General features: G+C 43.2%; 1 protein-coding gene across 2 annotated transcripts in view; it reads right to left on the minus strand.

The window, feature by feature from the left end:
* The window catches only part of MIER1 (MIER1 transcriptional regulator), a 35219-nt gene that overhangs the window by 9883 nt on the left and 1123 nt on the right, over positions 1–24213 (minus strand). For both annotated transcript variants that reach the window (XM_056532830.1, XM_056532828.1), the window contains exons 2-8: positions 16840–16864; positions 10457–10602; positions 6138–6293; positions 5691–5820; positions 5479–5543; positions 5131–5203; positions 2911–3062 (exon numbers count right to left, since the gene is read on the minus strand). In XM_056532830.1, the coding sequence (XP_056388805.1) occupies positions 2911–3062; positions 5131–5203; positions 5479–5543; positions 5691–5820; positions 6138–6293; positions 10457–10602; positions 16840–16864 (747 nt within the window). The remainder of the gene's footprint in view (positions 1–2910; positions 3063–5130; positions 5204–5478; positions 5544–5690; positions 5821–6137; positions 6294–10456; positions 10603–16839; positions 16865–24213) is intronic.

The raw sequence follows: 24213 nt of genomic DNA on the forward strand, positions 1-24213 counted from the left end.
AGCCCAGCGATTAGTTATATGTAATACACCCACAGGCTTACTTATTAGAACTATACATGGCATCAGTCATGTGAGCACCACCCAAATACAGTGATCCCCCAACTGAGTTCTGACTTGTCTCCAAGACATGTGAAAAGCTTATTAAAGCAAAAAAGGAACACTTTAAAGGGGTATTCCAGGAAAACACTTTTTTATATATATATATCAACTGGCTCCAGAAAGTTAAACAGATTTATAAATTACTTCTATTAAAAAATCTTAATCCTTTCAGTACTTATGAGCTTCTGAAGTTAAGGTTGTTCTTTTCTGGCTAAGTGCTCTCTGATGACACGTGTCTCGGGAAACGCCGAGTTTAGAAGATGTTTGCTATGGGGGTTTGCTTCAAAACTGGGCGTTTCCCGAGACAGGTGTCATCAGAGAGCACTTAGCCAGAAAAGAACAACCTTAACTTCAGAAGCTCATAAGTACTGAAAGGATTAAGATTTTTTAATAGAAGTAATTTACAAATCTGTTTAACTTTCTGGAGCCAGTTGATATATATATATATATATATATAAAAAAAAGTTTTTTCCTGGATAACCCCTTTAAAATAATAGTTAGCTGCAGCCCTAGTCCCGTTGTGAATAACGTCCGTTATTGTTGACATCACAAATTACGGTGCATGCACTGATTTTTGTTCCGTCAGAATAACGGCAGTTAAAATTTAACATTGAAGTCTATGGGTAACGGATGTTCACAAATGACACCCGTTATTGTCCGTTCTTTTTATGCTCCGTACAGCATCACAACCTGGAAGTCACATGGAAATAAAATAACGGACATAAAATACCAGGGAAGCGTGGCATGCACGTGGCAGAGCACATGACTGATGTTAAGTTTAGTACATTCCCTTAGCCCAGTGTTTCCCAAGCAAGGTGCCTCCAGCTGTTGCAAAACTACAACTCCCAGCATGCCCGGACAGCCAAAGGCTCAAACAGTGGTGATACAATTTTTGTCTAGATTAACAGTTCCCAACCAGGGTGCCTCCAGCTGTTGCAAAACTACAACTCCTAGCATGCCCGGACAGCCTGCGGCTGTCCGGGCATGCTGGGAGTTGTAGTTTTGCAACAGCTGGAGGCACCCTGGTTTGAAAACTCTTGCCTTAGCCACAAAGGGTACATTACTATGGACTAATCTGTAAACTATACAGTTTATTTACTCAATAGAGGGCGTACTTTCCAAGTATAAGGAAAGAGTGTGAGCCGAATGTAATCCAGTACATGTATCATAAAATGTTATTTCATATTTGATTGAATAATTGCTAGGTTGAAAAATGTGATTGAATAAACAAAAATGTTATATTCAACAGATCAGTGTAAAAAAAACTAACATAAAAAGTAAGAATTTTAGAGATGAGCGAACTTACAGTAAATTCGATTCGTCACGAACGTCTCGGTTCGGCAGTTGATGACTTTTCCTGCATAAATGAGTTCAGCCTTCAGGTGCTCCGGTGGGCTGGAAAAGGTGGATACAGTCCTAGGAAAGAGTCTCCTAGGACTGTATCCACCTTTTCCAGCCCACGGGAGCACCTGAAGGCTGAACTAATTTATGCAGGAAAAGTCATCAACTGCCGAGCCGAGAAGTTCGTGACGAATCGAATTTACTGTAAGTTCGCTCATCTCTAAAGAATTTATAATATTTTCAGGTTAGGGTGCGTTCACATGGCCGTTTATCCCCGTTTCCCCCCCCAGGTTCCGTTTTTGCTGCTTGCAAACGGATTACAAACAGTTGTAAAATATTACATTGATGTCAATGGGATTTTTTTTTTTACAATCCTTTCACATCCGTTTGCACCCGTCTGCGCTCATTTCCATTTTTTTTTTTTTATGGGAAAAAAAGACGGTGCATGCAGTATTTTTTTTCTCCAGTCGAAAAGACAGAAGAAAATATGGATACAGTAAATTTAAACATTGAAGTCTATGGAAATTGGATGAACCTTTAAAAGGGGTACTCTGGTGGAAAACTTAAACAGAAAATTAAACAGATTTGTAAATTACTTCTATTAAAAACTATTAATCCTTCCGGTACTTCTTAGCGTCTGTATACTACAGAGGAAATTCTTTTCTTTTTGGATTTCTTTTCTGGCACGACCCCAGTGCTCTCTGCTGACACCTCTGTCCACTTCAGGAATAGGTTTGCTATGGGGATGATTTTCTCCTGCTCTGGACAGTTCCTTACATGGACAGAGGTGTCAGCAGAGAGCACTGTGGTCGTGACAGAAAAGAAAACCAAAAAGAAAAGAATTTCCTCTGTAGTATACAGCCGCTAATAAGTACCGGAAGGATTAAGAATTTTTAATAGAAGTCATTTACAAATGTGTTTCACTTTCTGGCATCAGTTGATAAAAAAAAAAAAAAAAAAGTTTTACTTCTGAGCATGCTCAGAACAAAAAAACAAAAAAAAACAAAAATATTATATATATATATATATATATTTTTTTTGGTTTATTAACTGAACAATTACGGATCCAAACGGATAACATCCGTTTGCATCCGGTGTGGTCAGTTTTTTTTTTTTTTTAAGTCCGTTTTTCTTTTTGACGGGAGAAGAACAGGACGGGTCTAGACAGCCCTGTGAACGCAGTCTTAGTTTTAATATGGAGAAGCCATAATCGGTGTAAGACAAATGATTCACCTAGATCACAGATTAGGCTGCGCGCCGCTGTCCCTTATTCTAAGGAAAGTCAGTATATACACCATTCCACTGTAAATTTATGGTGTAGGTTTAGGCCGGCTGCCCAAGCCATCATTGCAGGTTTGGTGTTTTCGATACGAAGGCAGTAATTATAAACTAAACACCTAAAAAGGTGAGAGTTGAAGTAAACAATAAAGACTTAAAAAAAACATAAAAAAAAAAAAAAAAAAAAAGAACCTGTTCATTGTCCTTTATATGTGCTCCCTCAGGGATGGCCTCCAGGCCCTTCTCCTCCCCGGTTCTTCTCGAGGCTTCATTCAGAAACTCGATCACTCTTTCCTCCACAACAAAATCTGGATTCCACAGTAACTGGTCATCATTTTCATACACTGCAATAATAAAAGAAAGAAACAACATGAATATTTGTACATCTAGCACTAAACATATAAATAATAGGAACGAAAAACAGATATACATTTTTTACATCTACTTTTACGTCTTTATGGAAAGCTTTGATTCTTTATTTGCTTTGATTCTACTTTCAAGTAGCAAAATTCAGGCACCAAATGCACTGACAATAAAGGGGGCTTTTGCTGGGGGGGTTCACACCACGTTTTTGCAGTACAGTTCCCGTATACTGTTTCAATTTGAAAACCGTACGGAACCGTATTAAAAACCGTATGCATTGACTCTCCATTGAAAACTGTACGCCAAAAGATGCATCCGGTTGTGTCCGTTTTGCATCTTCTACGGTTTTGCCCGTTTTTCTTTTCCCGTACCCAAAACCGTAGCCTACCACGGTTTTAGGTCCGAGTGAAAAACCGTATTGGAACCGTATAGTTTTTTTTAAAAAAAACATGGGAGTCAATGGGAACCGTACAGAACCGTATGTAGGTACGGTTCCATCCGGTTTGCACCATCCGGTTTCTGACTTTGCACATGCGTACTGCACGCCGAAAGTTTTTTTTTTTTTGGAATTTCAATCAAATAAGTGAAACTTTATTCATAATGGAATGAAAAGTAAAAAACACTTATTTTTTTCTTAAAAGACAGATGAAACCGGACATCATGTTTTCAAACCATATATGGTTTTCAACTGTATACGGGTTAAAATTTGTACACACGTTTTGATAAAGTTTAGTCCGGTTTTGAGGAATCAATTTTTCATCAAAAACCTGATACGGGAACTGTATTGCAAAAACGTGGTGTGAACTCGGCCTTAGTCAATCACTGGATATTGCTGTTGCCGGTGACAAACAGAAAGACAGAAGATCAGGGGACAGGACAGAACCCAATAGGAGTGGCGAGAGATCATTGCTAGGTAAATTATTATTATTATTTTTTCCCAGTCACAGCAGGATATAAATTGTTTTCAAAATGGCAGATGACTCCCTTTAAATGAAACTGACAGCGGGTTTCACCAATACACAGGGTTAATGTGGGTGAACCGGATTTAAATGAGGTATAAGGCTGGGTTCACACCATGTTTTGTTAAATACGGTTCCCGTATACGGCTGGGAGGAGGGGGGGGGGGGCTTAATTGTGGCGCCCGCACTCAGCCGTATTCGGGAACCGTATTTAATGTATGTCTATGAGCCGACCGGAGTGAACCGCAGCCTCCGGTCGGCTTCGTTTTCGGCCGTATGCGGTTTCCCTACCGCAGGCAAAAACGTGGTCGACCGCGTTTTAGCCTACGGTCGGGAAACCGCATACGGCCGAAAACGAAGCCGACCGGAGGCTGAGGTTCACTCCGGTCGGCTCATAGACATACATTAAATACGGTTCCCGAATACGGCTGAGTGCGGGCGCCGTGATTAAGCCCCCCCCCTCCTCCCAGCCGTATACGGGAACCGTATTTAACAAAACGTGGTGTGAACCCAGCCTAACATACCTGGATCTGTAGTCCGGTTCTGGAGATAAACCTGTTATTAACCGGAATATCTCAGGAACCGGACCACGGATTCGGGTAAGTTATATCTCTCATTTGAATCCGTTTCACCTAAAATAAAACCTTTTGTATTGGGTTTAGTGCAGGTGAACAGCTATCAGTTTCCCTTTAACTATTCAGCACCTCTAAACTATATAAAAAAACATTCACAAAACCTGTCCAGAGGAAAAGTTGCTGAGTTGCCCATAGCAACCAATCAGATCGCTTCTTTCATTTTTGAAAAGGCCTCCGATTGCGGGGGTTCCTGCGGCAGTGGTCGTGACGTCACAGCCCCTCGTGATGTCACCCACTCCCCCTCCATTCATGTCTATGGGAGGGGGCGTGTCGGATGACACGCCCCCTCCCATAGACATGAATGGAGGGGGCATGACGCGATGTTGCAAGGGGCGTGGCTGTGACGTCACGATCACGGCCACCGGCTCAGAGCGTTCTGAACAAAAAAATGTTCAGAACGCTGGAGCAGAGTACCCCTTTAACCCTTGTAAAATATTGCACAGGGAGGCACTCACCTTTTTCTGTTTCTCTGTATCTACACATTCCAAACGGGATTTCTGCTTGAAACATAGATCCTACCATAATCTCCTAGGATAGGCAAAAAAAAAAGGGAACGTTTAGATTTGGCATGAATACCTGTATCTGTCGAATTGTAATTCCCGAGGACATTAATGTTATAGATCATTGACCTTGGTTCCATCAGCAAAGCTAAACAAGACAGTAACGTTTGGTAACCTCTTCACTTCTCCAGTCTCTGGGATTAGATATAAATCTGCTACAGACACCCCCCCCCCCCAACCCAATTATATTCTGGATACAGTTACAGCATCATAAAAAAAAAAGTAGTCATCTAATTAAGTTACCTTTTTCCAATCTTCTGATGGAATATAATCTTCATCATCCTCAGATTCTTCTTCAATTTCATTGTCTGTAAAAAAAAAAAAAAACAAAAAAAAAAAAACACCAAACATTTGCTTTAATTTGCTGTTACATATCCAAAATGATTCATTAAGGCGAACAAGAAAATATTTTGCAATATTTTTTATAACGAAAAAACCCAAAAACAAGCACTTACTTGCATCAAAATACTTGCAGCGTCGGGGACGGATCACTTCCTGCGCGTCTTGAGTCACTGATGGCGCGGGGTCGTCATTAGAGGAACGAGTCTCATCTTCCTGACCCGATGAATCTTTAATCGCTTCATCCTGGCAGAAAAAAAAAAGCAGAAGTTTGTTAGGAACAGTAGTAGTATTAAAATCATATTATATATATATATGTAATATATATATATATATATAAAATATATATATATATATATATATATATATATATATATATATATTTTTTTTTTTTTTTTTTTTTTTTTTTTCATTCAAATGTACAATGAAATTTATAAAAAAAATAAGAAAAATATAGATTGTCTGGTGTGTATCAATGGATATTCTATCATAACAAGACACGGACATGAGCTTACATTGTGAATCGGTAGCCCTAGCTCCTTGTATTCTCCCTACTTAAGCACCTTATTTTCCCCACTACTGCCACTGTTTCCATCATTATCTTCTTCTTCCTCTTCCTCCTCTTCGTCTTCCTCCTCTTCTTCGTCTTCTCCAGGCATAGGTACTGTACTGCCGTAGCCATAGAGCCTCAGTAACTCATGAATTGGCATCTCACTTTCCTGAAATCACATCACACATGCTTACAATAAGTCGTGTTTTGTGGGATTTTCTTCTTCATTAAAGCAATAAAAAGCGAAAAAAAAAAGTGATTAAAGCAATTTATCTGCAAACAGCATGACCTACTGAAGAACACCTTCCCAGAATGGAGTCATCAGAGCCCAATCTACTGCATTCAGGAATTAAAAGGGAATTCTGGCCTTATCCAAAGGATTGGGGAGAAGATGTCTGATCACAGGGGTCCCGCAGCTGGGGCCCCCCGTGATCTCTGTGCAGCCCCTCTGCATTCTGCGCCAGGTACTGTTCCCGAGAATGAGACGTGACGTCACGGCCACACTCCTTTGTGACGTCATGTCCCCTCCATTCATGTCTATGGGAGGGGGCGGGACGGCCGTCCCGCCCCCTCCCATAGACATGAATGGAGGGGACATGACGTCACAAAGGGGTGTGGTCATGGTCACGTCTCGGGGCACAGAATGCCGAGGGGCTGCACAGAGATTGCTGACCGAGCTGCGGGACCCCTGCGATCAGACATCTTATCCCCCAATCCTTTGGATAGGAGAAAAGAGGTCCAAGGCCGGAATACCCCTTTAAATAACAAAAAGCCTTACAGGCAATCCCCCTGTTAGAGTTCAGGGATTATACTGAATTTTTGTTAAAATCCACCACCGACCACTTAACAATAACCACGATAATTTACGAGCATGTCCACTTTTTAGCTATTTTCTCTTGTGTTAAACTTACAACTAATGGCCCAAAATGTGAAAGCTGTATGTATGTTTGGGCAGCACTGTGGCTCAGTGGTTAGCGCTGTTGCCTTGCAGCGGTGGGGTCCTAGATTTAAATCCCACCAACATAGGCAAAGTAATCTGTAGAAAAGAAAAAAGAGAAAGACCAACGGGCGGCGCCTCGTGTATTACCGCCTCGTGTATTACCAGATTACGCGTTTCGGGAGGAGCCCTCCCTTCCTCAGATCTGAGGAAGGGAGGGCTCCTCCCGAAACGCGTAATCTTTTATCTTTTGTCAATAAATGATCCAGCTGAGGATCTTTATCACTACCTGGACTTCATCATTATTTCCTCCATTACCTGGATTACAGCATTACCACTCCTAGTAGTCGCAGCGTCGGTCCTAAGGGTTCTTTTGCCGCACTCTCTTCTCACAATATAGGCAAAGAGTTTGTATGTTGTCCCCAAGTTAGCACGAGTTTCCTCTGCGTACTGCAGTTTCCTCCCACACCTTAAATGTATCTATCAATATGTTTTGTCTTGTGAACGCCCACAGGTACAGGGATGACAAGCTCTGTACAGGGCTGCGGAATATGTGGGCCTTATGAAGTCAAACCCTTCATGACCCAGCTATTTTTTTTTTTGGCTCAAGTTTTTCACCTCCTCAGGAATTTTTTATTTTTTTTTGCAAAACTACAACTTCATGTATGCCTGGACAGCCAGAGGCAACAGCTGGAGGCGCACTAGTTGGTATATGTGTATATATATATTGTATATTATATATATATATACACACACACTGATATTTACCAACCAGTGCACCTCTGGCTGAGGCAACAGCTGGAGGCGCACTGGTTGGTAAATATCAGAGTGTGTGTGTAATAAATAAATATATATATATACACACACACATACACACACAAATAAAATTCTGTTAGTCCAATAAAAAAGGTATTACAAGATACTGCAACATTTTTTGATTTGCATCTATATATATATATATATATATATATATATATATATATATATATATATAATATATACACACACACACACACACACACACACACACACACACACACACAAAGCACCGGGGATAGACCTCTGTGCATGTGGTTGCCCACACAGGATTAAAGTACAGAAAGTCCAAAAATCACTGCACCAGTCAGGTCTTGGATCGTGGAAAAAGCTGGAAATCTTTATTCCCAAATAAAGTGCAACGTTTCGGCAGCAATAGCCTTGACAAAGTCTATTGTTGCTGAAACGTTGCACTTTATTTGGGAATAAAGATTTCCAGCTTTTTCCATGATCCAAGACCTGACTGGTGCAGTGATTTTTGGACTTGCCATCTATCTATCTATCTATATACACACACACACATACATTACATTTATTTTAATTTATTTATTATTTAAATGTAATACTTTATTATTTATTAATGTATGTAAATGTATTATTTTATTTGACTTATCAAATATATATATATTCCAGAAAACCAATGGAGAAGTGGCACAATGAGGATAACTTCCAGCGGGTGCTCAGCAAGCCCAAGCCCAGACCACAGGCATCCAAACTTGTACAAATCCAAAAAAAGGCAAAAAGCGGCACTCCAGCAATGTTTAAAGTGAAAACAATAGTGATCTTTATTCACCCATCACAAGATGTGATGGGTGAATAAAGATCACTATTGTTTTAACTTTAAACATTGCTGGAGTGCCGCTTTTTGCCTTTTTTGGATATATATATATATATATATATATATTTATTATTTATTTTATTTTTTTTTATTCTCCACTACTGTTGCTGATCTTGTAGTTATAGTGGTGCATTATTCTATTCTAATCCTGGACAACCCCTTTAAAGGGAACCAATCAGCATATTTTAGCAAATATAACGCTTGGCAATGTGTTATAAATGCTAAAATCATTATCCTCACCATCCCCGGGGGACTTTTGTGCCCCCAGGGATGTGAAGATATTAAGTTATAAAGTCCTCCCCGGCCGCCAGGCAAGCAGCTCCGTTCGCTGCGTCCGTGGCCCCGCCGGCTTGAATGACGTCAGAAGCAGATGGAGCAGAGCGGTGACGCGAGCTGTCACTCAAGCCGCCGGGGCGGGGCCACGGCTGCAGCGAATGTAGCTGGTAAGTGTAAGTCCCTGCCCAGTGGCCTTCCTGCCGGGCAGACTTAATGAATTAATATCTTCCCCATCCCTAGAGGCACATGTCTCCCCCGGGGATGGTGAGGATAGTGCTGGGCGAGATGACCAAGAATGAGTATCACGGTATTTTTCTAAAGTATCACAGTATTTTTTTTTTTTTACATTGAGACTTGCATTGAGGTGGTGTAGCGGAACTCTGGGGCAGTGGAGTACCCTTTTAAATAGGTGTAACAAACAACCCTACAGCCTCCAGCTATTGAAAAACTACAACACCCAGCATGTTGGACTATATAGTAGTGTATAGTATAGGTCAGTGTTTCCCAACTAGGGGTGCCTTCAACTTTTGCAAAACTACTACTCCCAGCATGCCCGGACAGCCGTTGGCTGTTCAGGCATGCTGGGAGTTGTAGTTTTGCAACAGCTGGAGGGCCTACTGTAGGTATAGTATATTATACAGACCCCTGTCCATCCCAGAACCCTGACTCACCTTCCCAGTTGCTGCAGGGACCGTCCAAGGAGGGTGGTCCGGGCCATCCATCCTTCCAGTAGTGTCCGGCGGCATTCCGGGTGGAGGGTGAACCGGTCCGGGCTGTCCTTCTCTGAGGGTCCTCTTCTCCACTCCGGGCAGGCTCCAGTCTAGTAACGCTGCATAGACGCCGCTGCGCAGCGACGCACCTGACATCACGGCGCAGCGGCATCTATGCAGCGTACTAGGCCGGAGCCTGCCCGGAGTGGAGAAGAGGACCCCAGGAGAAGAAGGACAGCCCGGACCGGTTCACCCTCCACCCGGAATGCCGCCGGATACTACAGGAAGGATGGATGGCCCGGACCACCCCCATTACGGGTAAATTTAATTTTTTTTATTGACTGGGAGGGTGGGGGAGGAGCCCGACCGGTATAGCGGTATGGGCAAAAATCCATACCGTGCGAGAAAAAAAAAACGGTATCCGGTTCATACCGATATACCGCCCAGCACTAGGTGAGGATAATGATTTTAGCATATAACAAACATTGCAGAGCGTTATATATTCTAAGATATGCTAAACCTTGCCTGTGGATCGGGGGTAAGGAGATAAAGAAAAATACATCATTTGCTATGTGGTACAAAAGGGTCATCTGTATTTCTGGGGTGGACTTTTGCCATCTATAAATTACAACGTGGTTACCAGGCGACCACGTTCCCTACGGCACATATTTCTGATGTGTAAAGTTTGCATTATAAAACTGAATGAGCTGTAAAATGGTAATAAAAACAAAGAGCTGAGGATGAATTGTTCTCACCCTTTCTAGGTGCTCAATCTCAGAAGTGAAATTCACTTCCCCCTCCATTAACTCTTCCTCTTCCAGCGTCCGCTCGTCATCAAACTCGTGGACCAACATGTCGGCCGACGGATCGAACTCGTGGTCGTCAGACGCAACCGAGCCTCCTGGTGGAAAAAAAAAAAAAAAGAGAAAAGGTTTGACTCAATTACTGCTTAGTGTACAACAATGCAAAGACTTTCTGTTTTTTCTTCAATTATTCCAGATTATGTGCAAAACGCAATTGTTTCGCCATTTTATTTTTTCTCTTTGCAACCTGCAAAAAAGTAATAAAATTATTTTGCAGGACCCGCACCGCCGTGTAGCCCTGAAAAATCTCACCGAAAGCATGGGCCAAATGAACAAGGTTTGTTTCAATGGGGAGGCTTCCAGCTTTGGCCCCACACATGTGCAGTTGGGGGGACAAACAAGAGGCCGGCTTCCCTCACCAGGCAAACCTTTTAAAACAGCGTCACTCGTCCTCAGGTTGTGTGTGGTATTGCAGCACAGTTCCACTGAAGTAAATGGAGCAGAGTTGTATTACTACACACAACCTGAGGACAGGGGTGGCGCTGTTTTTGAAAGAAAGCAGCCATGTTTGTATAATTCTGGATAACCTCTTTTAACCTCTTCAGGACACAGGGCGTACGGATACGCCCTGCATTCCGAGTCCTTAAGGACCGAGGGCGTATCCATATGCCCGTGGGAAATCCGGTCCCCACCGCTAGCCGGTTGGGGACCGGAGCCGGATGCCTGCTGAAATCATTCAGCAGGCACCCTGGCACATCACCCAGGGGGGTCCTGAGACCCCCGCATGTCGGCGATCGGAGAAAATCGCATGTCAATTCAGACATGCGATTTTCTCCAATTCCGGGCTGATCGGGTCTCTGGTGACCCGATCACCCGGAAAATAGGGCTGATCGGAGCTGTCAGCAACAGCCCCGATCAGCCTAAAGGATAGGAGTGAGGTCGCAAAGCTGCGATCTACTCCTATCCCCTGGCATTAGTCAGAACGGAGTTCTGACCAATAGCAGCGCAGGACAGGACAACCCCCCGTTCTGCCCGCCCCTGGATGTCGATGGGCTCTGGGAAGAAGATGGAGGCCGTACCTGCAGGAGAAGATGCCTGGGGACCTGGGATCTTCGCTGGAGCCTGCTGGATCCTGATCAGGTAGGGAATCGACAGTAAGGGGGGGGGGGGGGGGGGGGGGGGGGGAATTGAAAGTAAATCGATCTTTACTGTGGCAACCACTAGGGGGGCCAAACTGCAACTCCCAGCATGCCCAGACAGCCAAAGGCTGTCTGGGCATGTTGGGAGTTGTAGTTTTGCAACATCTGGAGGGTCACAGTTTGGAGACCACTGTTACAGTGGTGCCCAAACAGTAGCCCTCCAGATGTTGCCAAACTACAACTCTCAGCATGCCTCGACTGCCCAGGCATGCTGGGAGTTGTAGTTCTGTAACATCTGTCCCTTCAGATTTAGCAATTTTCATGACATTTTTGAAAATTGCTGCTCTAATTTGAAGCCCTCTAATTTTTTCAAAAAGCAAAACTATGTCCATTTTATGATGCCAACATAAAGTGGACATATTGTGTTTGTGAAGAAAAATAACATTTATTTGGAATATCCACTTTCCTTACAATTAGAGAGCTTCAAAGTTAGAAAAATGCTAAATTTGGGGATTTTTCACCAAAAAAGGATGCAATTAACGCCGACAATTTACCACCAAAATAAAGTAGAATATGTCACGAAAAAAAACAAATCTCAGAATCAGAATATTCGGTAAAAGAGTTTTTGCGTTATTAATTCGTAAAGTGACGGTGGTCATAATTGCGAAAAAGGGCTCAGTCCTTAAGGTGAAAAAGGGCTGCGTCCTTAAGGGGTTAAAGGGTCATTGCCATTTGAATAAACTTTTGATGTGTTGTCCAGATGTGTTAAAAGTTTAAAGTGCACTGGGTGTCACTGCTGCTATTACAAAATTATAACCCCGTCCCATGAGTCCCTGGCCAATCCAACTTTTTCCCTCCAGGGGTGTGGAAATCCTATCGCCCGACACCTGGGACATGCAGTTCCGGGCAGGTACATTTTTCATGCACTTAGCCCTGCATCGGGCAAGCAGGGACGGACCTGACTCGAGCGGATTGCTATAGCTTGGGGGCCACAGCTAATGTGGACCGACTATTAGCTCTTTAGATCGCCGCTGTCAGCTTTGATCTAAACGGACCTAATAACAATCCCTGGTGGTCTAGTGGGGGTGGTGCGCCCTAATCCCCCCCACACTTGATTGAGACTGCCTGGACCAGGCTCAACCAAATGAGTAAATATCACACAGATCAATGGAGTTCTATGGAACTTCATTGATCTGTATGAGGAATCTATTGATCCCTTCTTTAACCCCTTAACGACGCAGGACGTATATTTATGTCCTGCGTCGGCTCCCGCGATATGAAGCGGGGTCGCGCTGCGACCTCGCATCTCATTGCGTCGGTCCCGGCGCTCATCAAAGGCCAGAACCCGCAGCTAATACCACACATCGCCGATCGCGGCAATGTGCGGTATTAACCCTTTTAACCCGCCGCTTCTAAAGTGAAAGTGAAAGTATCCCGGCTGCTCAGTCGGGCTGTTCGGGACCGCCGCAGTGAAATCGCGGCGTCCCGAACAGCTTACAGGACACCGGGAGGGAAATTACCTGCCTCCTCGGTGTCCAATCGACGAATAACTGCTCCGTGCCCGAGATCCAGGCAGGAGCAGTCATGCGCCGATAACACTGATCACAGGCATGTTAATACACGCCTGTGATCTGTGCAAAAGATCAGTGTGTGCAGTGTTATAGGTCCCTATGGGATAACAATGATCAGTATAAGAGATCAGTGTGTGCAGTGTTATAGGTCCCTATGGGACCTAGAACACTGCAAAAAAAAAAAAGTAAAAAAAAAAGTGTTAATAAAGGTCATTTAACCCCTTCCCTAATAAAAGTTTGAATCACCCCCCTTTTCCCATAAAAAAAAAATAAAAGTGTAAATAAAAAAAAATAAACAAACATATATGGTATCGCCGCGTGCGTAAATGTCCGAACTATAAAAATATATCATTAATTAAACCGCACGGTCAATGGCGTACGCGCAAGAAAATTCCAAAGTCCAAAAAAGCGTATTTTTGGTCACTTTTTATACCATTAAAAAAATGAATAAAAAGTGATCAAAAAGTCCGATCAAAACAAAAACCGTACCGATAAAAACTTCAGATCACGGCGCAAAAAATTAGTCCGCATAACGCCCTGTACGTGGAAAAATAAAAAAGTTATAGGGGGTCAGAAGATGACATTTTTAAACGTATAAATTTTCCTGCATGTAGTTATGATTTTTTCCAGAAGTGCGACAAAATCAAACCTATATAAGTAGGGGATCGTTTTAACCGTATGGACCTACAGAATAATGATAAGGTGTCATTTTTACTGAAATATGCACTGCGTAGAAACGGAAGCCCCCAAAAGTTACAAAAAGGCGTTTTTTTCTTCGATTTTGTCGCACAATGATTTTTTTTCCGTTTCGCCGTGAATTTTTGGGTAAAATGACTAATGTCACTGCAAAGTAGAATTGGTGACGCAAAAAATAAGCCATAATATGGATTTTTAGGTGGAAAATTGAAAGGGTTATGATTTTTAAAAGGTAAGGAGGAAAAAAATGAAAGTGCAAAAACGGAAAAACCCTGAGTCCTTAAGGGGTTAAACCCTGAAAGACCATGGACGTATATTTACGTCCATGGCTGGTTTCCGATCTGTGAAACGTGCTCAGGAGCTGAGCGCGCTTCGTAACTGCTGGGTCCCGCTTCTTAATAGCAAACAGGACCCACGGCTAATATTGGACATCGCCGATCGGGCTGATGTCCGGTATTAACCCTTTAAACCAACTTTGATTGCGGTGTCTAAAACGGGAGAAATCCATACCGGCTAGCTCGGCAGAGCTGTTCGGGACCAAACAGCTGAGAGGACAGCGGGAGGTGTCTTACCTTCTTCACGGCTGTCCGATTGGCGTTTGATTGCTCCAAGCCTGAAATCCAGGCTTGAGCAATCAAGCGCAGAAAACACTGATCAATGCATTCCTATGGCAATGCATTGAGCAGTGGCTGCAATCAGTGTACGCAATGTTACAGCCCCTAGAGGGAGCTATAACACTGCATTTAAATAAAAAAAATAAAAAAAATGTGTAAATCAATGCGCTTTAACCCCTTCCCTAATAAAAATAAGAATCACACCCCTTTTCCCATTTAAAAGAAACTGTAAATAAAAAAATGTGGTATTGCCACGTGCGTATATGTCCAAACTATAAAAATGATATAGTTAAAGTCGCACGGTCAGTGGCGTTCGTGCAAAAAAAAGTTCCAAGGTCCATAATAGCGTATTTTTGGTCACTTTTTACACCGTAAATTTTTTTTTTATAAAAAGCAAACAAAAAGTCCAATCAAAACAAAAATGGTACCTTTAAAAACTTCAGATCAGGGCGCAAAAAAATGAGCCCTCATACCACCCCGTATGCGGACAATTTTAAACGTATTAATTTTCGTGCATGTAGTTATGATTTTTTCCAGAAGTACGACAAAATCCAACCTATATAAGTAGGGGATCAATTTAATCGTATGGACCTACAGAATAAAGATAAAGTGTCATTTTTACTGAAAAAATTTACTGTGTAGAAACGGAAGCCCCCAAAAGTTACAAAATGGTGTTTTTTCTTCAATTTTGTCACACAACTATTATTTTTCCTGTTTTGCTGTAGATTTTGGGGTAAAATGACTGACGTCATTACAAAGTAGAATTGGTGATGCAAAAAATAAGCCATCATATGGATTTTTAGGTGCAAAATTGAAAGGGTTAGGATTTAAAAATTTAAGGAGGAAAAAACTAAAGTGCATAAACGTTAGGGGTGAGTCCCCTAAGGGACTAATAAAGTGTAAAAAAAAAATATAAAAGTTTAAAAAAACACATACATTAACCCCTTACATATTAAAAGTTCACATCACCCCCCCTTTCCCATTTTTCATATAAAAACACATAAAACATAATAAAAATTTGGTATCGACGAGTACGTAATTGTCTGAACTATTAAAAGATAACATTATATATGCCGTACGGTCAATGGCGTTTTAGTAAGAAAATACAAAACTTAGAACTGAGTTTTTTTTTCTTTCTTCAAAACGTCACACTGCCGCCCAGCCTATCGCCGACCGAGGCGGGACTTTGCTGTGGCCGGTGATTGGTAGAGTACAGAAGGACTCACCGACAACCAAGAAGAGGATCGCGGCGGAGGCCAGAGCGGGTTACCGGAGGAGCGACGGAAGGTAGGTACCTCTTTATTTTTTTTACTGCTGGTAGTATGAATGACATTTTTAACATCCCAGAGAAATTTCCTAGTCCAGTGTTTTCCAGCAGGGTGCCTCCAGTTGATGCAAAACTACAACTCCCAGAATGCCCAGACAAGACAGCCTTTGGGAGAGTCCTAGTTTTGCTTCAGCTGGAGGGTCACAATTTGCAGACCACTGCTTTACAGCATTTCTTATACCTCTTTGATATGGGGTAAAATTCTCTGAAAATACTTTAGCTGCCGCTATAAACAGAACACAAAGAGATGACAAACGATCTACACGAGATTCACCGGAGCGCACAGGAGGAAGGAGCACGGCCGCCATGACCCACAACAATTAAAGGGGTACTCCGATGGAAAACTTTTTTTTATTTTTTTTTAAATCAATTGGTGCCAGAAAGTTTTGTAAATTACTTCTATATAAAAATCTTTACCCTTCCAGTACTTTTTGGCAGCTGTATGCTACCGAGGAAATTATTTTCTTTTTGAATTTCCTTTCTGTCTGACCACAGTGCTCTCTGCTGACACCTCTGTCCATGTCAAGAACTGTCCAGAGCAGCATAGGTTTGCTATGGGGATTTTCTCCTGCTCTGGACAGTTCCTGACATGGACAAAGGTGTCAGCAGAGAGCACTGTGGTCAGAAAGAAATGAAATTCTAAAAGAAAAGAATTTCCTCTGTAGCATTCAGCTGCTAAAAAGTACTGGAAGGGTAAAGATTTACCAAGTCATTTACAATTTAAGTCATTTACAAATCGGTTTAACTTTCTGGAACCAGTTGATTTAAAAAAATAAAATAAAATTTCCACTGGAGTACCCCTTTAATGCCATTCTAAGAATAGTATCCTACTGGAATTGTGGCATCACACATTATCAAGACTAGAAACCACACAACATGCCGCGGTGAACGATGAAAATGAAAACATAAAATGAACAAGCAAAATAAAAAATAAATAAAACACAAAAAAATTTTTTTTTTAACTTTGTTAAAAATAAATGAAAATTACCTGGGCTTGCATTCCCAAGAGAAGGCTGGAAAAAAACAAAAACAGATGTGTTAGGCTGGGAGGCATAACGTGTATATACAATAGATGAGAATTAACAAAAAAAAAGGTGGTAAAAAGTACATGTCATTAAAGTGTTAAATGTTATAATCCTCCCATCATGATAAACCACCCCCGGCCTTTATTTTTATTATTTTTTAGTTTTCTACCTTGATATTGCTCTGTATTTTCTGCTCAGTCTCTGTCAGATTCACAGACTGGGAAGGGGTGTTCCCCAGCAGGGGTGGCATCATCTGAAGCCATACAGGGGAGAACTAATGTATATGTGTATATATATATATATATATATATATATATATATATATATATATATATATATTGTGACCAATTGTACTGTGCAATGATCCCTTTCATTTTACCATAAAATGTCCAACGAACCGCCGCTGTTCAGCGTTTGGAACAAACTGTTCCGAAAGCTGGAGCCAGGAGCTCATGATGACATAGCTCCGCCCCTCACAACATCACACCCCGCCCCCTCAATGCAAGTGTATTGTGGGGGTCGTGACAGCCTCCCAGAGACTTGCGTTGAGGGGGCTGGGCGTGACAAGCTCCCGGCGCTGCAGAAACTAATAACCCATAGGTGACACAGGGCGTACCTCTGCACCCTGGCTGCATGGTCCTAAATCAGTGGTCTTCAAACTGTGGCCCTCCAGATGTTGCAAAACTACAATTCCCAGCATGCCCGGACAGCCGTTGGCTGTCCGGGCATGCTGGGAGTTGTAGTTTTGCAACATCTGGAGGGCCACAGTTTGAAGACCGCTGTCCTAAATGGACCAGGGTGTAGGTTAGGGATGTCCTGATACCATTTTTTTTTTTTTTTTTACAGGGGTACTCTACTGGCCAGAGTGGAGTGCCTTGCATTGTGGGGCGTGACCAAGCCATCACAAGGGGCGTGACCGCCCCCGCAGCACGAAAACAGCTTTCGGAACGCTGGTCAGTGGAGTACCCCTTTAAGGATCCTAAACGCTTCCCAAAGGCAATTGGAGGTGGAGGAGAGGGACAGACGCCCAGATCCTAAACCCCACACCCTGCCGGAAGGAAGACATAAGTTATACTGACCAATCAGTTCTTAGTCTTAGTCACAGGCTATGGCTTCTATCAGCCTCATTGCTTGGGTGCGCCCGGCCCTTAATCCCAATGTATTAATCACATGACAAAATATTTAGGGGATTCTAACCTGCAGTCTCTATGTATGTGTCACTGAGCTGTAGTAGATAATTGGGTAATAAAAAAAACTATTGTGAAGCCCATTGTGAATACACCAACAATAAGGAAAAACTTCCATAAAAACTAAAACGAAAAACTGCGGCTGCTATCTCTATGGGATCAGGATATATAGTAGTTATGCACCTCCCCTCCAGCTCTATCTGTATACTGCTGCTATCTCTATGGGATTAGGATATATAGTAGTTATACACCTCCCCTCCAGCTCTATCTGTATACTGCTGCTATCTCTATGGGATCAGGATATAGTAATTATACACCCCCCCCCCCCTCCAGCTCTATCTGTATACTGCTGCTATCTCTATGGGATTAGGATATATAGTAGTTATACACCTCCCCTCCAGCTCTATCTGTATACTGCTGCTATCTCTATGGGATCAGGATATATAGTGGTTATACACCTCCCCTCCAGCTCTCTCTCTCTATACTGCTGCTATCTTTATTGGATGGGAATATATAGTAGTTATACACCTCCCCTCCAGCTCTATCTGTAGACTGCTGCTATCTTTATTGGATCAGGATATATTGTGGTTAGACACTTCCCCCTCCAGCTCTAACTGTATACTGCTGCTATCTCTATTGGACCAGGATATATAGTAGTTATATACCTCCCCTACTGCTCTCTCTGTATACTGCTGCTGCTATCTCTATGATATCAGTATATGAGTTATACCCCTCCCCTCCAGCTCTATCTGTATACTGCTGTGGCTGCTTATATGGGATCAGGATATATACTAGTTATACACTTCATCTGAGGCAGTGTTCACACATTGCATTTCTTTGAAAAATGTCAACCAAAATGCAGGAAAAATAAAAACGTGCTCACACAGCCTAAAGACATTAAATCTTCATTAAACACATCAATTGTCATTATAGATTACTTTCACTGCAAGATTTCTCTAAAAAAAACACTTTGTATAAAAAAAAATTTGCATCAAAACTGCACATAATGTGAACTGTCTCTAACCCTCTTATGAGTCTAATCGGTTGACATGGTTGAACTCCAGCAGCCTAATAAGATGACTAGGTGCAGTGATAAGACACCACCCCTCTCTCTGACATGCCAGAGGATTCATACTCTATGAATATAGTAACCCTTACAGAATCATTTCAGTGATCGAATTAGTATCAATATTGCTGAAAACTCCACGTCTGCCATATCAGCTAAAACAGGTAAGCACAAGACATACACAAGAACCTCTACATTACCCTCAAATAATAGCTCATGCTGCATTATATAAGCAAAAAAATCCCCACAGTGCTTCTTTAAAGGGGTATTCCAGGCCAAAACTTTTTTTTATATATCAACTGGCTCCGGAAAGTTAAACAGATTTGTAAATTACTTCTATTAAAAAAATCTTAATCCTTCCAATAGTTATTAGCTTCTGAAGTCCTGGGAGCTGTGCAGTTCCTATGGGGATATTCTCCCATCATGCACAGCTCCCGGGACGTGACATCATCATTGAGCAGTTAGACCCAAAACTTCAGAAGCTAATAACTATTGGAAGGATTAAGATTTTTTAATAGAAGTAATTTACAAATCTGTTTAACTTTCCGGAGCCAGTTGATATATATAAAAAAAAGGTTTTGCCTGGAATACCCCTTTAAGACAGTGTATTGGACACTTTATGATACATGATATCATGGTTTAAAAGAGTACTCCGGTGGAAAACAATTATTTTCAAATCAACTGGTGTCAGAAAGTTAGACAGATTTGTAAATTACTTCAATTTAAAAATCTTAATCCTTCCAGTACTTATGAGCTTCTGAAGTTAAGGTTGTTCTTTTCTGTCTAAGTTCTCTCTGATGACACCTGTCTCGGGAAACGCCCAGTTTAGAAGCAAATCCCCATAGCAAACCTCTTCTAAACTGGGCGGTTCCCGAGACAGGTGTCATCAGAGAGCACTTAGACAGAAAAGAACAACCTTAACTTCAGAAGCTTATAAGTACTGAAAGGATTAAGATTTTTTAATTGAAGTAATTTACAAATCTGTTTAACTTTCTGGAGCCAGTTGATATATATAAAAAAGTTTTTGCCTGGAATACCCCTTTAACCCCTTAAGGACACGACGTACTGGAACGTCATTTGTCCGCTCCTGATCTATAACGCGGGGCCATGGCTCTAACAACGTCCGGGACCCGTGGCTAATAGCGCGCGGCATTGATCGCTGTGCCGCGCGCTATTAACCCTTTAGACGCGGCGTTCAAAGTTGAACGCCGCGTCTAAAAAGTGAAACTGAAACCATGCCGGTTAACTCAGTGGGCTGTTCGGGATAGCCGCAGCAAAATCGCGGCATCCCGAACAGCTTACATGACAGCGGGAGGGCCCCTACCTGCCTCCTCGCTGTCCGAGTGCCTGAGATCCAGGCATGAGCAGTCAAGCGGCAGAATCATCGATCACTGGTTTCTTATGAGAAACCAGTGATCAATGCGAAAGATCAGTGTGTGCAGTGTTATAGGTCCCTATGGGATAACAATGATCAGTGTAATAGATCAGTGTGTGCAGTGTTATAGGTCCCTATGGGATAACAATGATCAGTGTAATAGATCAGTGTGTGCAGTGTTATAGGTCCCTATGGGATAACAATGATCAGTGTAATAGATCAGTGTGTGCAGTGTTATAGGTCCCTATGGGATAACAATGATCAGTGTAATAGATCAGTGTGTGCAGTGTTATAGGTCCCTATGGGATAACAATGATCAGTGTAATAGATCAGTGTGTGCAGTGTTATAGGTCCCTATGGGATAACAATGATCAGTGTAATAGATCAGTGTGTGCAGTGTTATAGGTCCCTATGGGATAACAATGATCAGTGTAATAGATCAGTGTGTGCAGTGTTATAGGTCCCTATGGGATAACAATGATCAGTGTAATAGATCAGTGTGTGCAGTGTTATAGGTCCCTGTGGGAGCTATAACACTGCAAAAAAAAAAGTGGAAAAAAAAAGTGAATTAAGATCATTTAACCCCTTCCCTAATAAAAGTTTAAACCCCCCCCCCCCCTTTTACCATTTAAAAAAAAAAAACTGTAAATAAAAATAAACATTTATGGTATCGCCGTGTGCGGAAATGTCCGATTTATAAAAATACATCATTAATTAAACTGCACGGTCAATGGCGTGAGCGCAAAAAAATTCCAAAGTCCAAAATAGTGCATTTTTGGTCACTTTTTATATCATGAAAAAAATAAAAAGCGATCAATAAGTCCTATCAATGCAAAAATGGTACCATTAAAAACTTCAGATCACGGCGCAAAAAATGAGCCCTCATACCGCCCCATACACGGAAAAATAAAAAAGTTATAGGGGTCAGAAGATGACAATTTTAAACGTATTAATTTTCCTGCATGTAGTTATGATTTTTTTCCAGAAGTCCGACAAAATCAAACCTATATAAGTAGGGGATCATTTTAATAAAGATAAGGTGTCATTTTTACCGAAAAATGTACTACGTAGAAACGGAAGCCCCCAAAAGTTACAAAACTGCGTTTTTTTTCAATTTTGTCTCACAATGATTTTTTTTCCGTTTCACCGTAGATTTTTGGGCACAATGACTGACGTCATTACAAGGTAGAATTGGTGGCGCAAAAAATAAGCCATCATATGGATTTTTAGGTGCAAAATTGAAAGAGTTATGATTTTTTAAAGGCAAGGAGCAAAAAACAAAAACGGAAAAAACCCCGGTCCTTAAGGGGTTAATTTAACAATATGGTAGAAGCATCAATCCAATAATACTGATGCTTTGCACCACGCCAATGTTTCCCAACCAGTGTGCCTCTAGCTGTTGCAAAACTACAGCATGCCCTCCTTGCAAAACTACAACTCCCAGCATGCCCGGACAGCCAAAGTAGTAGTTTTGCAACAGCTGTAGGCACCCTGTTTTGGAAACACTGCTCCACGCTGGAGACAACAGACTATTAGACGATAAGAACCTGAGATCTGCGTTACCAGAATAACCGGGCCTTGTTGCCCACAGCAACCAGAATTCACTTAATTTCTCTGCTGCACTATGATTGGTTGCTGCAGGTCACATGGTCACTTTTATTATTATATTGATATATTTATTCTTTCCTCCCAAACATCTCAACAGAAACGTCAGATGTTCTCTCTATATCTATCTACATAAATAAAAAACAAAAGTAAAACTCCCATGAGATCTATAAGTGGACAGCGAGGTCCTCAGGTAACAGGGACAAGTATTCGGATGGTTTTTATCAAGAGAAGCCTAGAGTTGTCTTTAGGGACCGGAAGATGTCAGGTTGGGGGTCAGTAAGGATCCGTGTCAGTAGAATCTGTCAGGGTCAGCATGTGTAAAATCCACTGGATCTGTCAGGCTCGGGTTAGTGGGGTCCGGGGAATCTGTCAGGCTCGGGTTAGTGGGGTCCGGGGGATCTGTCAGGTTCGGGGTCCGGGGGATCTGTCAGGTTCGGGGTCCGGGGGATCTGTCATGCTCGGGGGCCGGTAGGGTCCGGGGGATCTCTCAGGCTCGGGGGCCGGTAGGGTCCGGGGGATCTGTCAGGCTCGGGGGTCAGTAAGATGCAGGGGATCTGTCAGGTTGGGGGTCAGTAAGATGCAGGGGATCTGTCAGGTTGGGGGTCAGTAAGATGCAGGGGATCTGTCAGGTTGGGGGTCAGTAAGATGCAGGGGATCTGTCAGGTTGGGGGTCAGTAAGATGCAGGGGATCTGTCAGGTTGGGGGTCAGTAGGATGCAGGGGATCTGTCAGGTTGGGGGTCAGTAAGATGCAGGGGATCTGTCAGGCTCGGGGGTCAGTAAGATGCAGGGGATCTGTCAGGCTCGGGGGTCAGTAAGATGCAGGGGATCTGTCAGGTTGGGGGTCAGTAAGATGCAGGGGATCTGTCAGGCTCGGGGGTCAGTAAGATGCAGGGGATCTGTCAGGTTGGGGGTCAGTAGGACGCAGGGGATCTGTCAGGTTGGGGGTCAGTAGGATGCAGGGGATCTGTCAGGTTGGGGGTCAGTAGGATGCAGGGGATCTGTCAGGTTGGGGGTCAGTAAGATGCAGGGGATCTGTCAGGTTGGGGGTCAGTAAGATGCAGGGGATCTGTCAGATTGGGGGTCAGTAAGATGCAGGGGATCTGTCAGGTTGGGGGTCAGTAAGATGCAGGGGATCTGTCAGGTTGGGGGTCAGTAGGATGCAGGGGATCTGTCAGGTTGGGGGTCAGTAAGATGCAGGGGATCTGTCAGATTGGGGGTCAGTAAGATGCAGGGGATCTGTCAGATTGGGGGACAGTAGGATGCAGGGGATCTGTCAGGTTGGGGGTCAGTAGGATGCAGGGGATCTATCAGATTGGGGGTCAGTAAGATGCAGGGGATCTGTCAGGTTGGGGGACAGTAGGATGCAGGGGATCTGTCAGGTTGGGGGACAGTAGGATGCAGGGGATCTGTCAGGTTGGGGGTCAGTAGGGTCCAGGGGATCTGTCAGGTCGGGGGTCAGTAGGATCCTGGGGATCTGTCATGTTGGGGGATCAGTGGGGTCCAGGGTATCTGGCAGGTCGGGGATCAGTGGGGTCGGAGGAATTTGTTGGGTTCAGGGTCAGTATGGTCCAGGAGATCTGTTGGATTAAGAATGTTCCAGGGAATTTGTCAGGGGGTCAGTATGGTCCGGGGGATCTGTCGGATTTATGGTCAGAATGGTCCAGGGGATCTGTCAGGTCGGAGGTCAGAATGGTCCGGAGATCTGTCGGGGCGGAGGTCAGTATGGTCCGGGGGATCTGTCGGGGCGGAGGTCAGTATGGTCCGGGGGATCTGTCGGGGCGGAGGTCAGTATGGTCCGGGGGATCTGTCGGGGCGGAGGTCAGTATGGTCCGGGGGATCTGTCGGGGCGGAGGTCAGTATGGTCCGGGGGATCTGTCGGGGCGGAGGTCAGTATGGTCCGGGGGATCTGTCGGGACGGAGGTCAGTATGGTCCGGGGGATCTGTCGGGACGGAGGTCAGTATGGTCCGGGGGATCTGTCGGGACGGAGGTCAGTATGGTCCGGGGGATCTGTCGGGACGGAGGTCAGTATGGTCCGGGGGATCTGTCGGGACGGAGGTCAGTATGGTCCGGGGGATCTGTCGGGACGGAGGTCAGTATGG

Source organism: Hyla sarda, chromosome 7 (assembly GCF_029499605.1).
Source record: "Hyla sarda isolate aHylSar1 chromosome 7, aHylSar1.hap1, whole genome shotgun sequence".
Classification (NCBI taxonomy): domain Eukaryota; kingdom Metazoa; phylum Chordata; class Amphibia; order Anura; family Hylidae; genus Hyla; species Hyla sarda.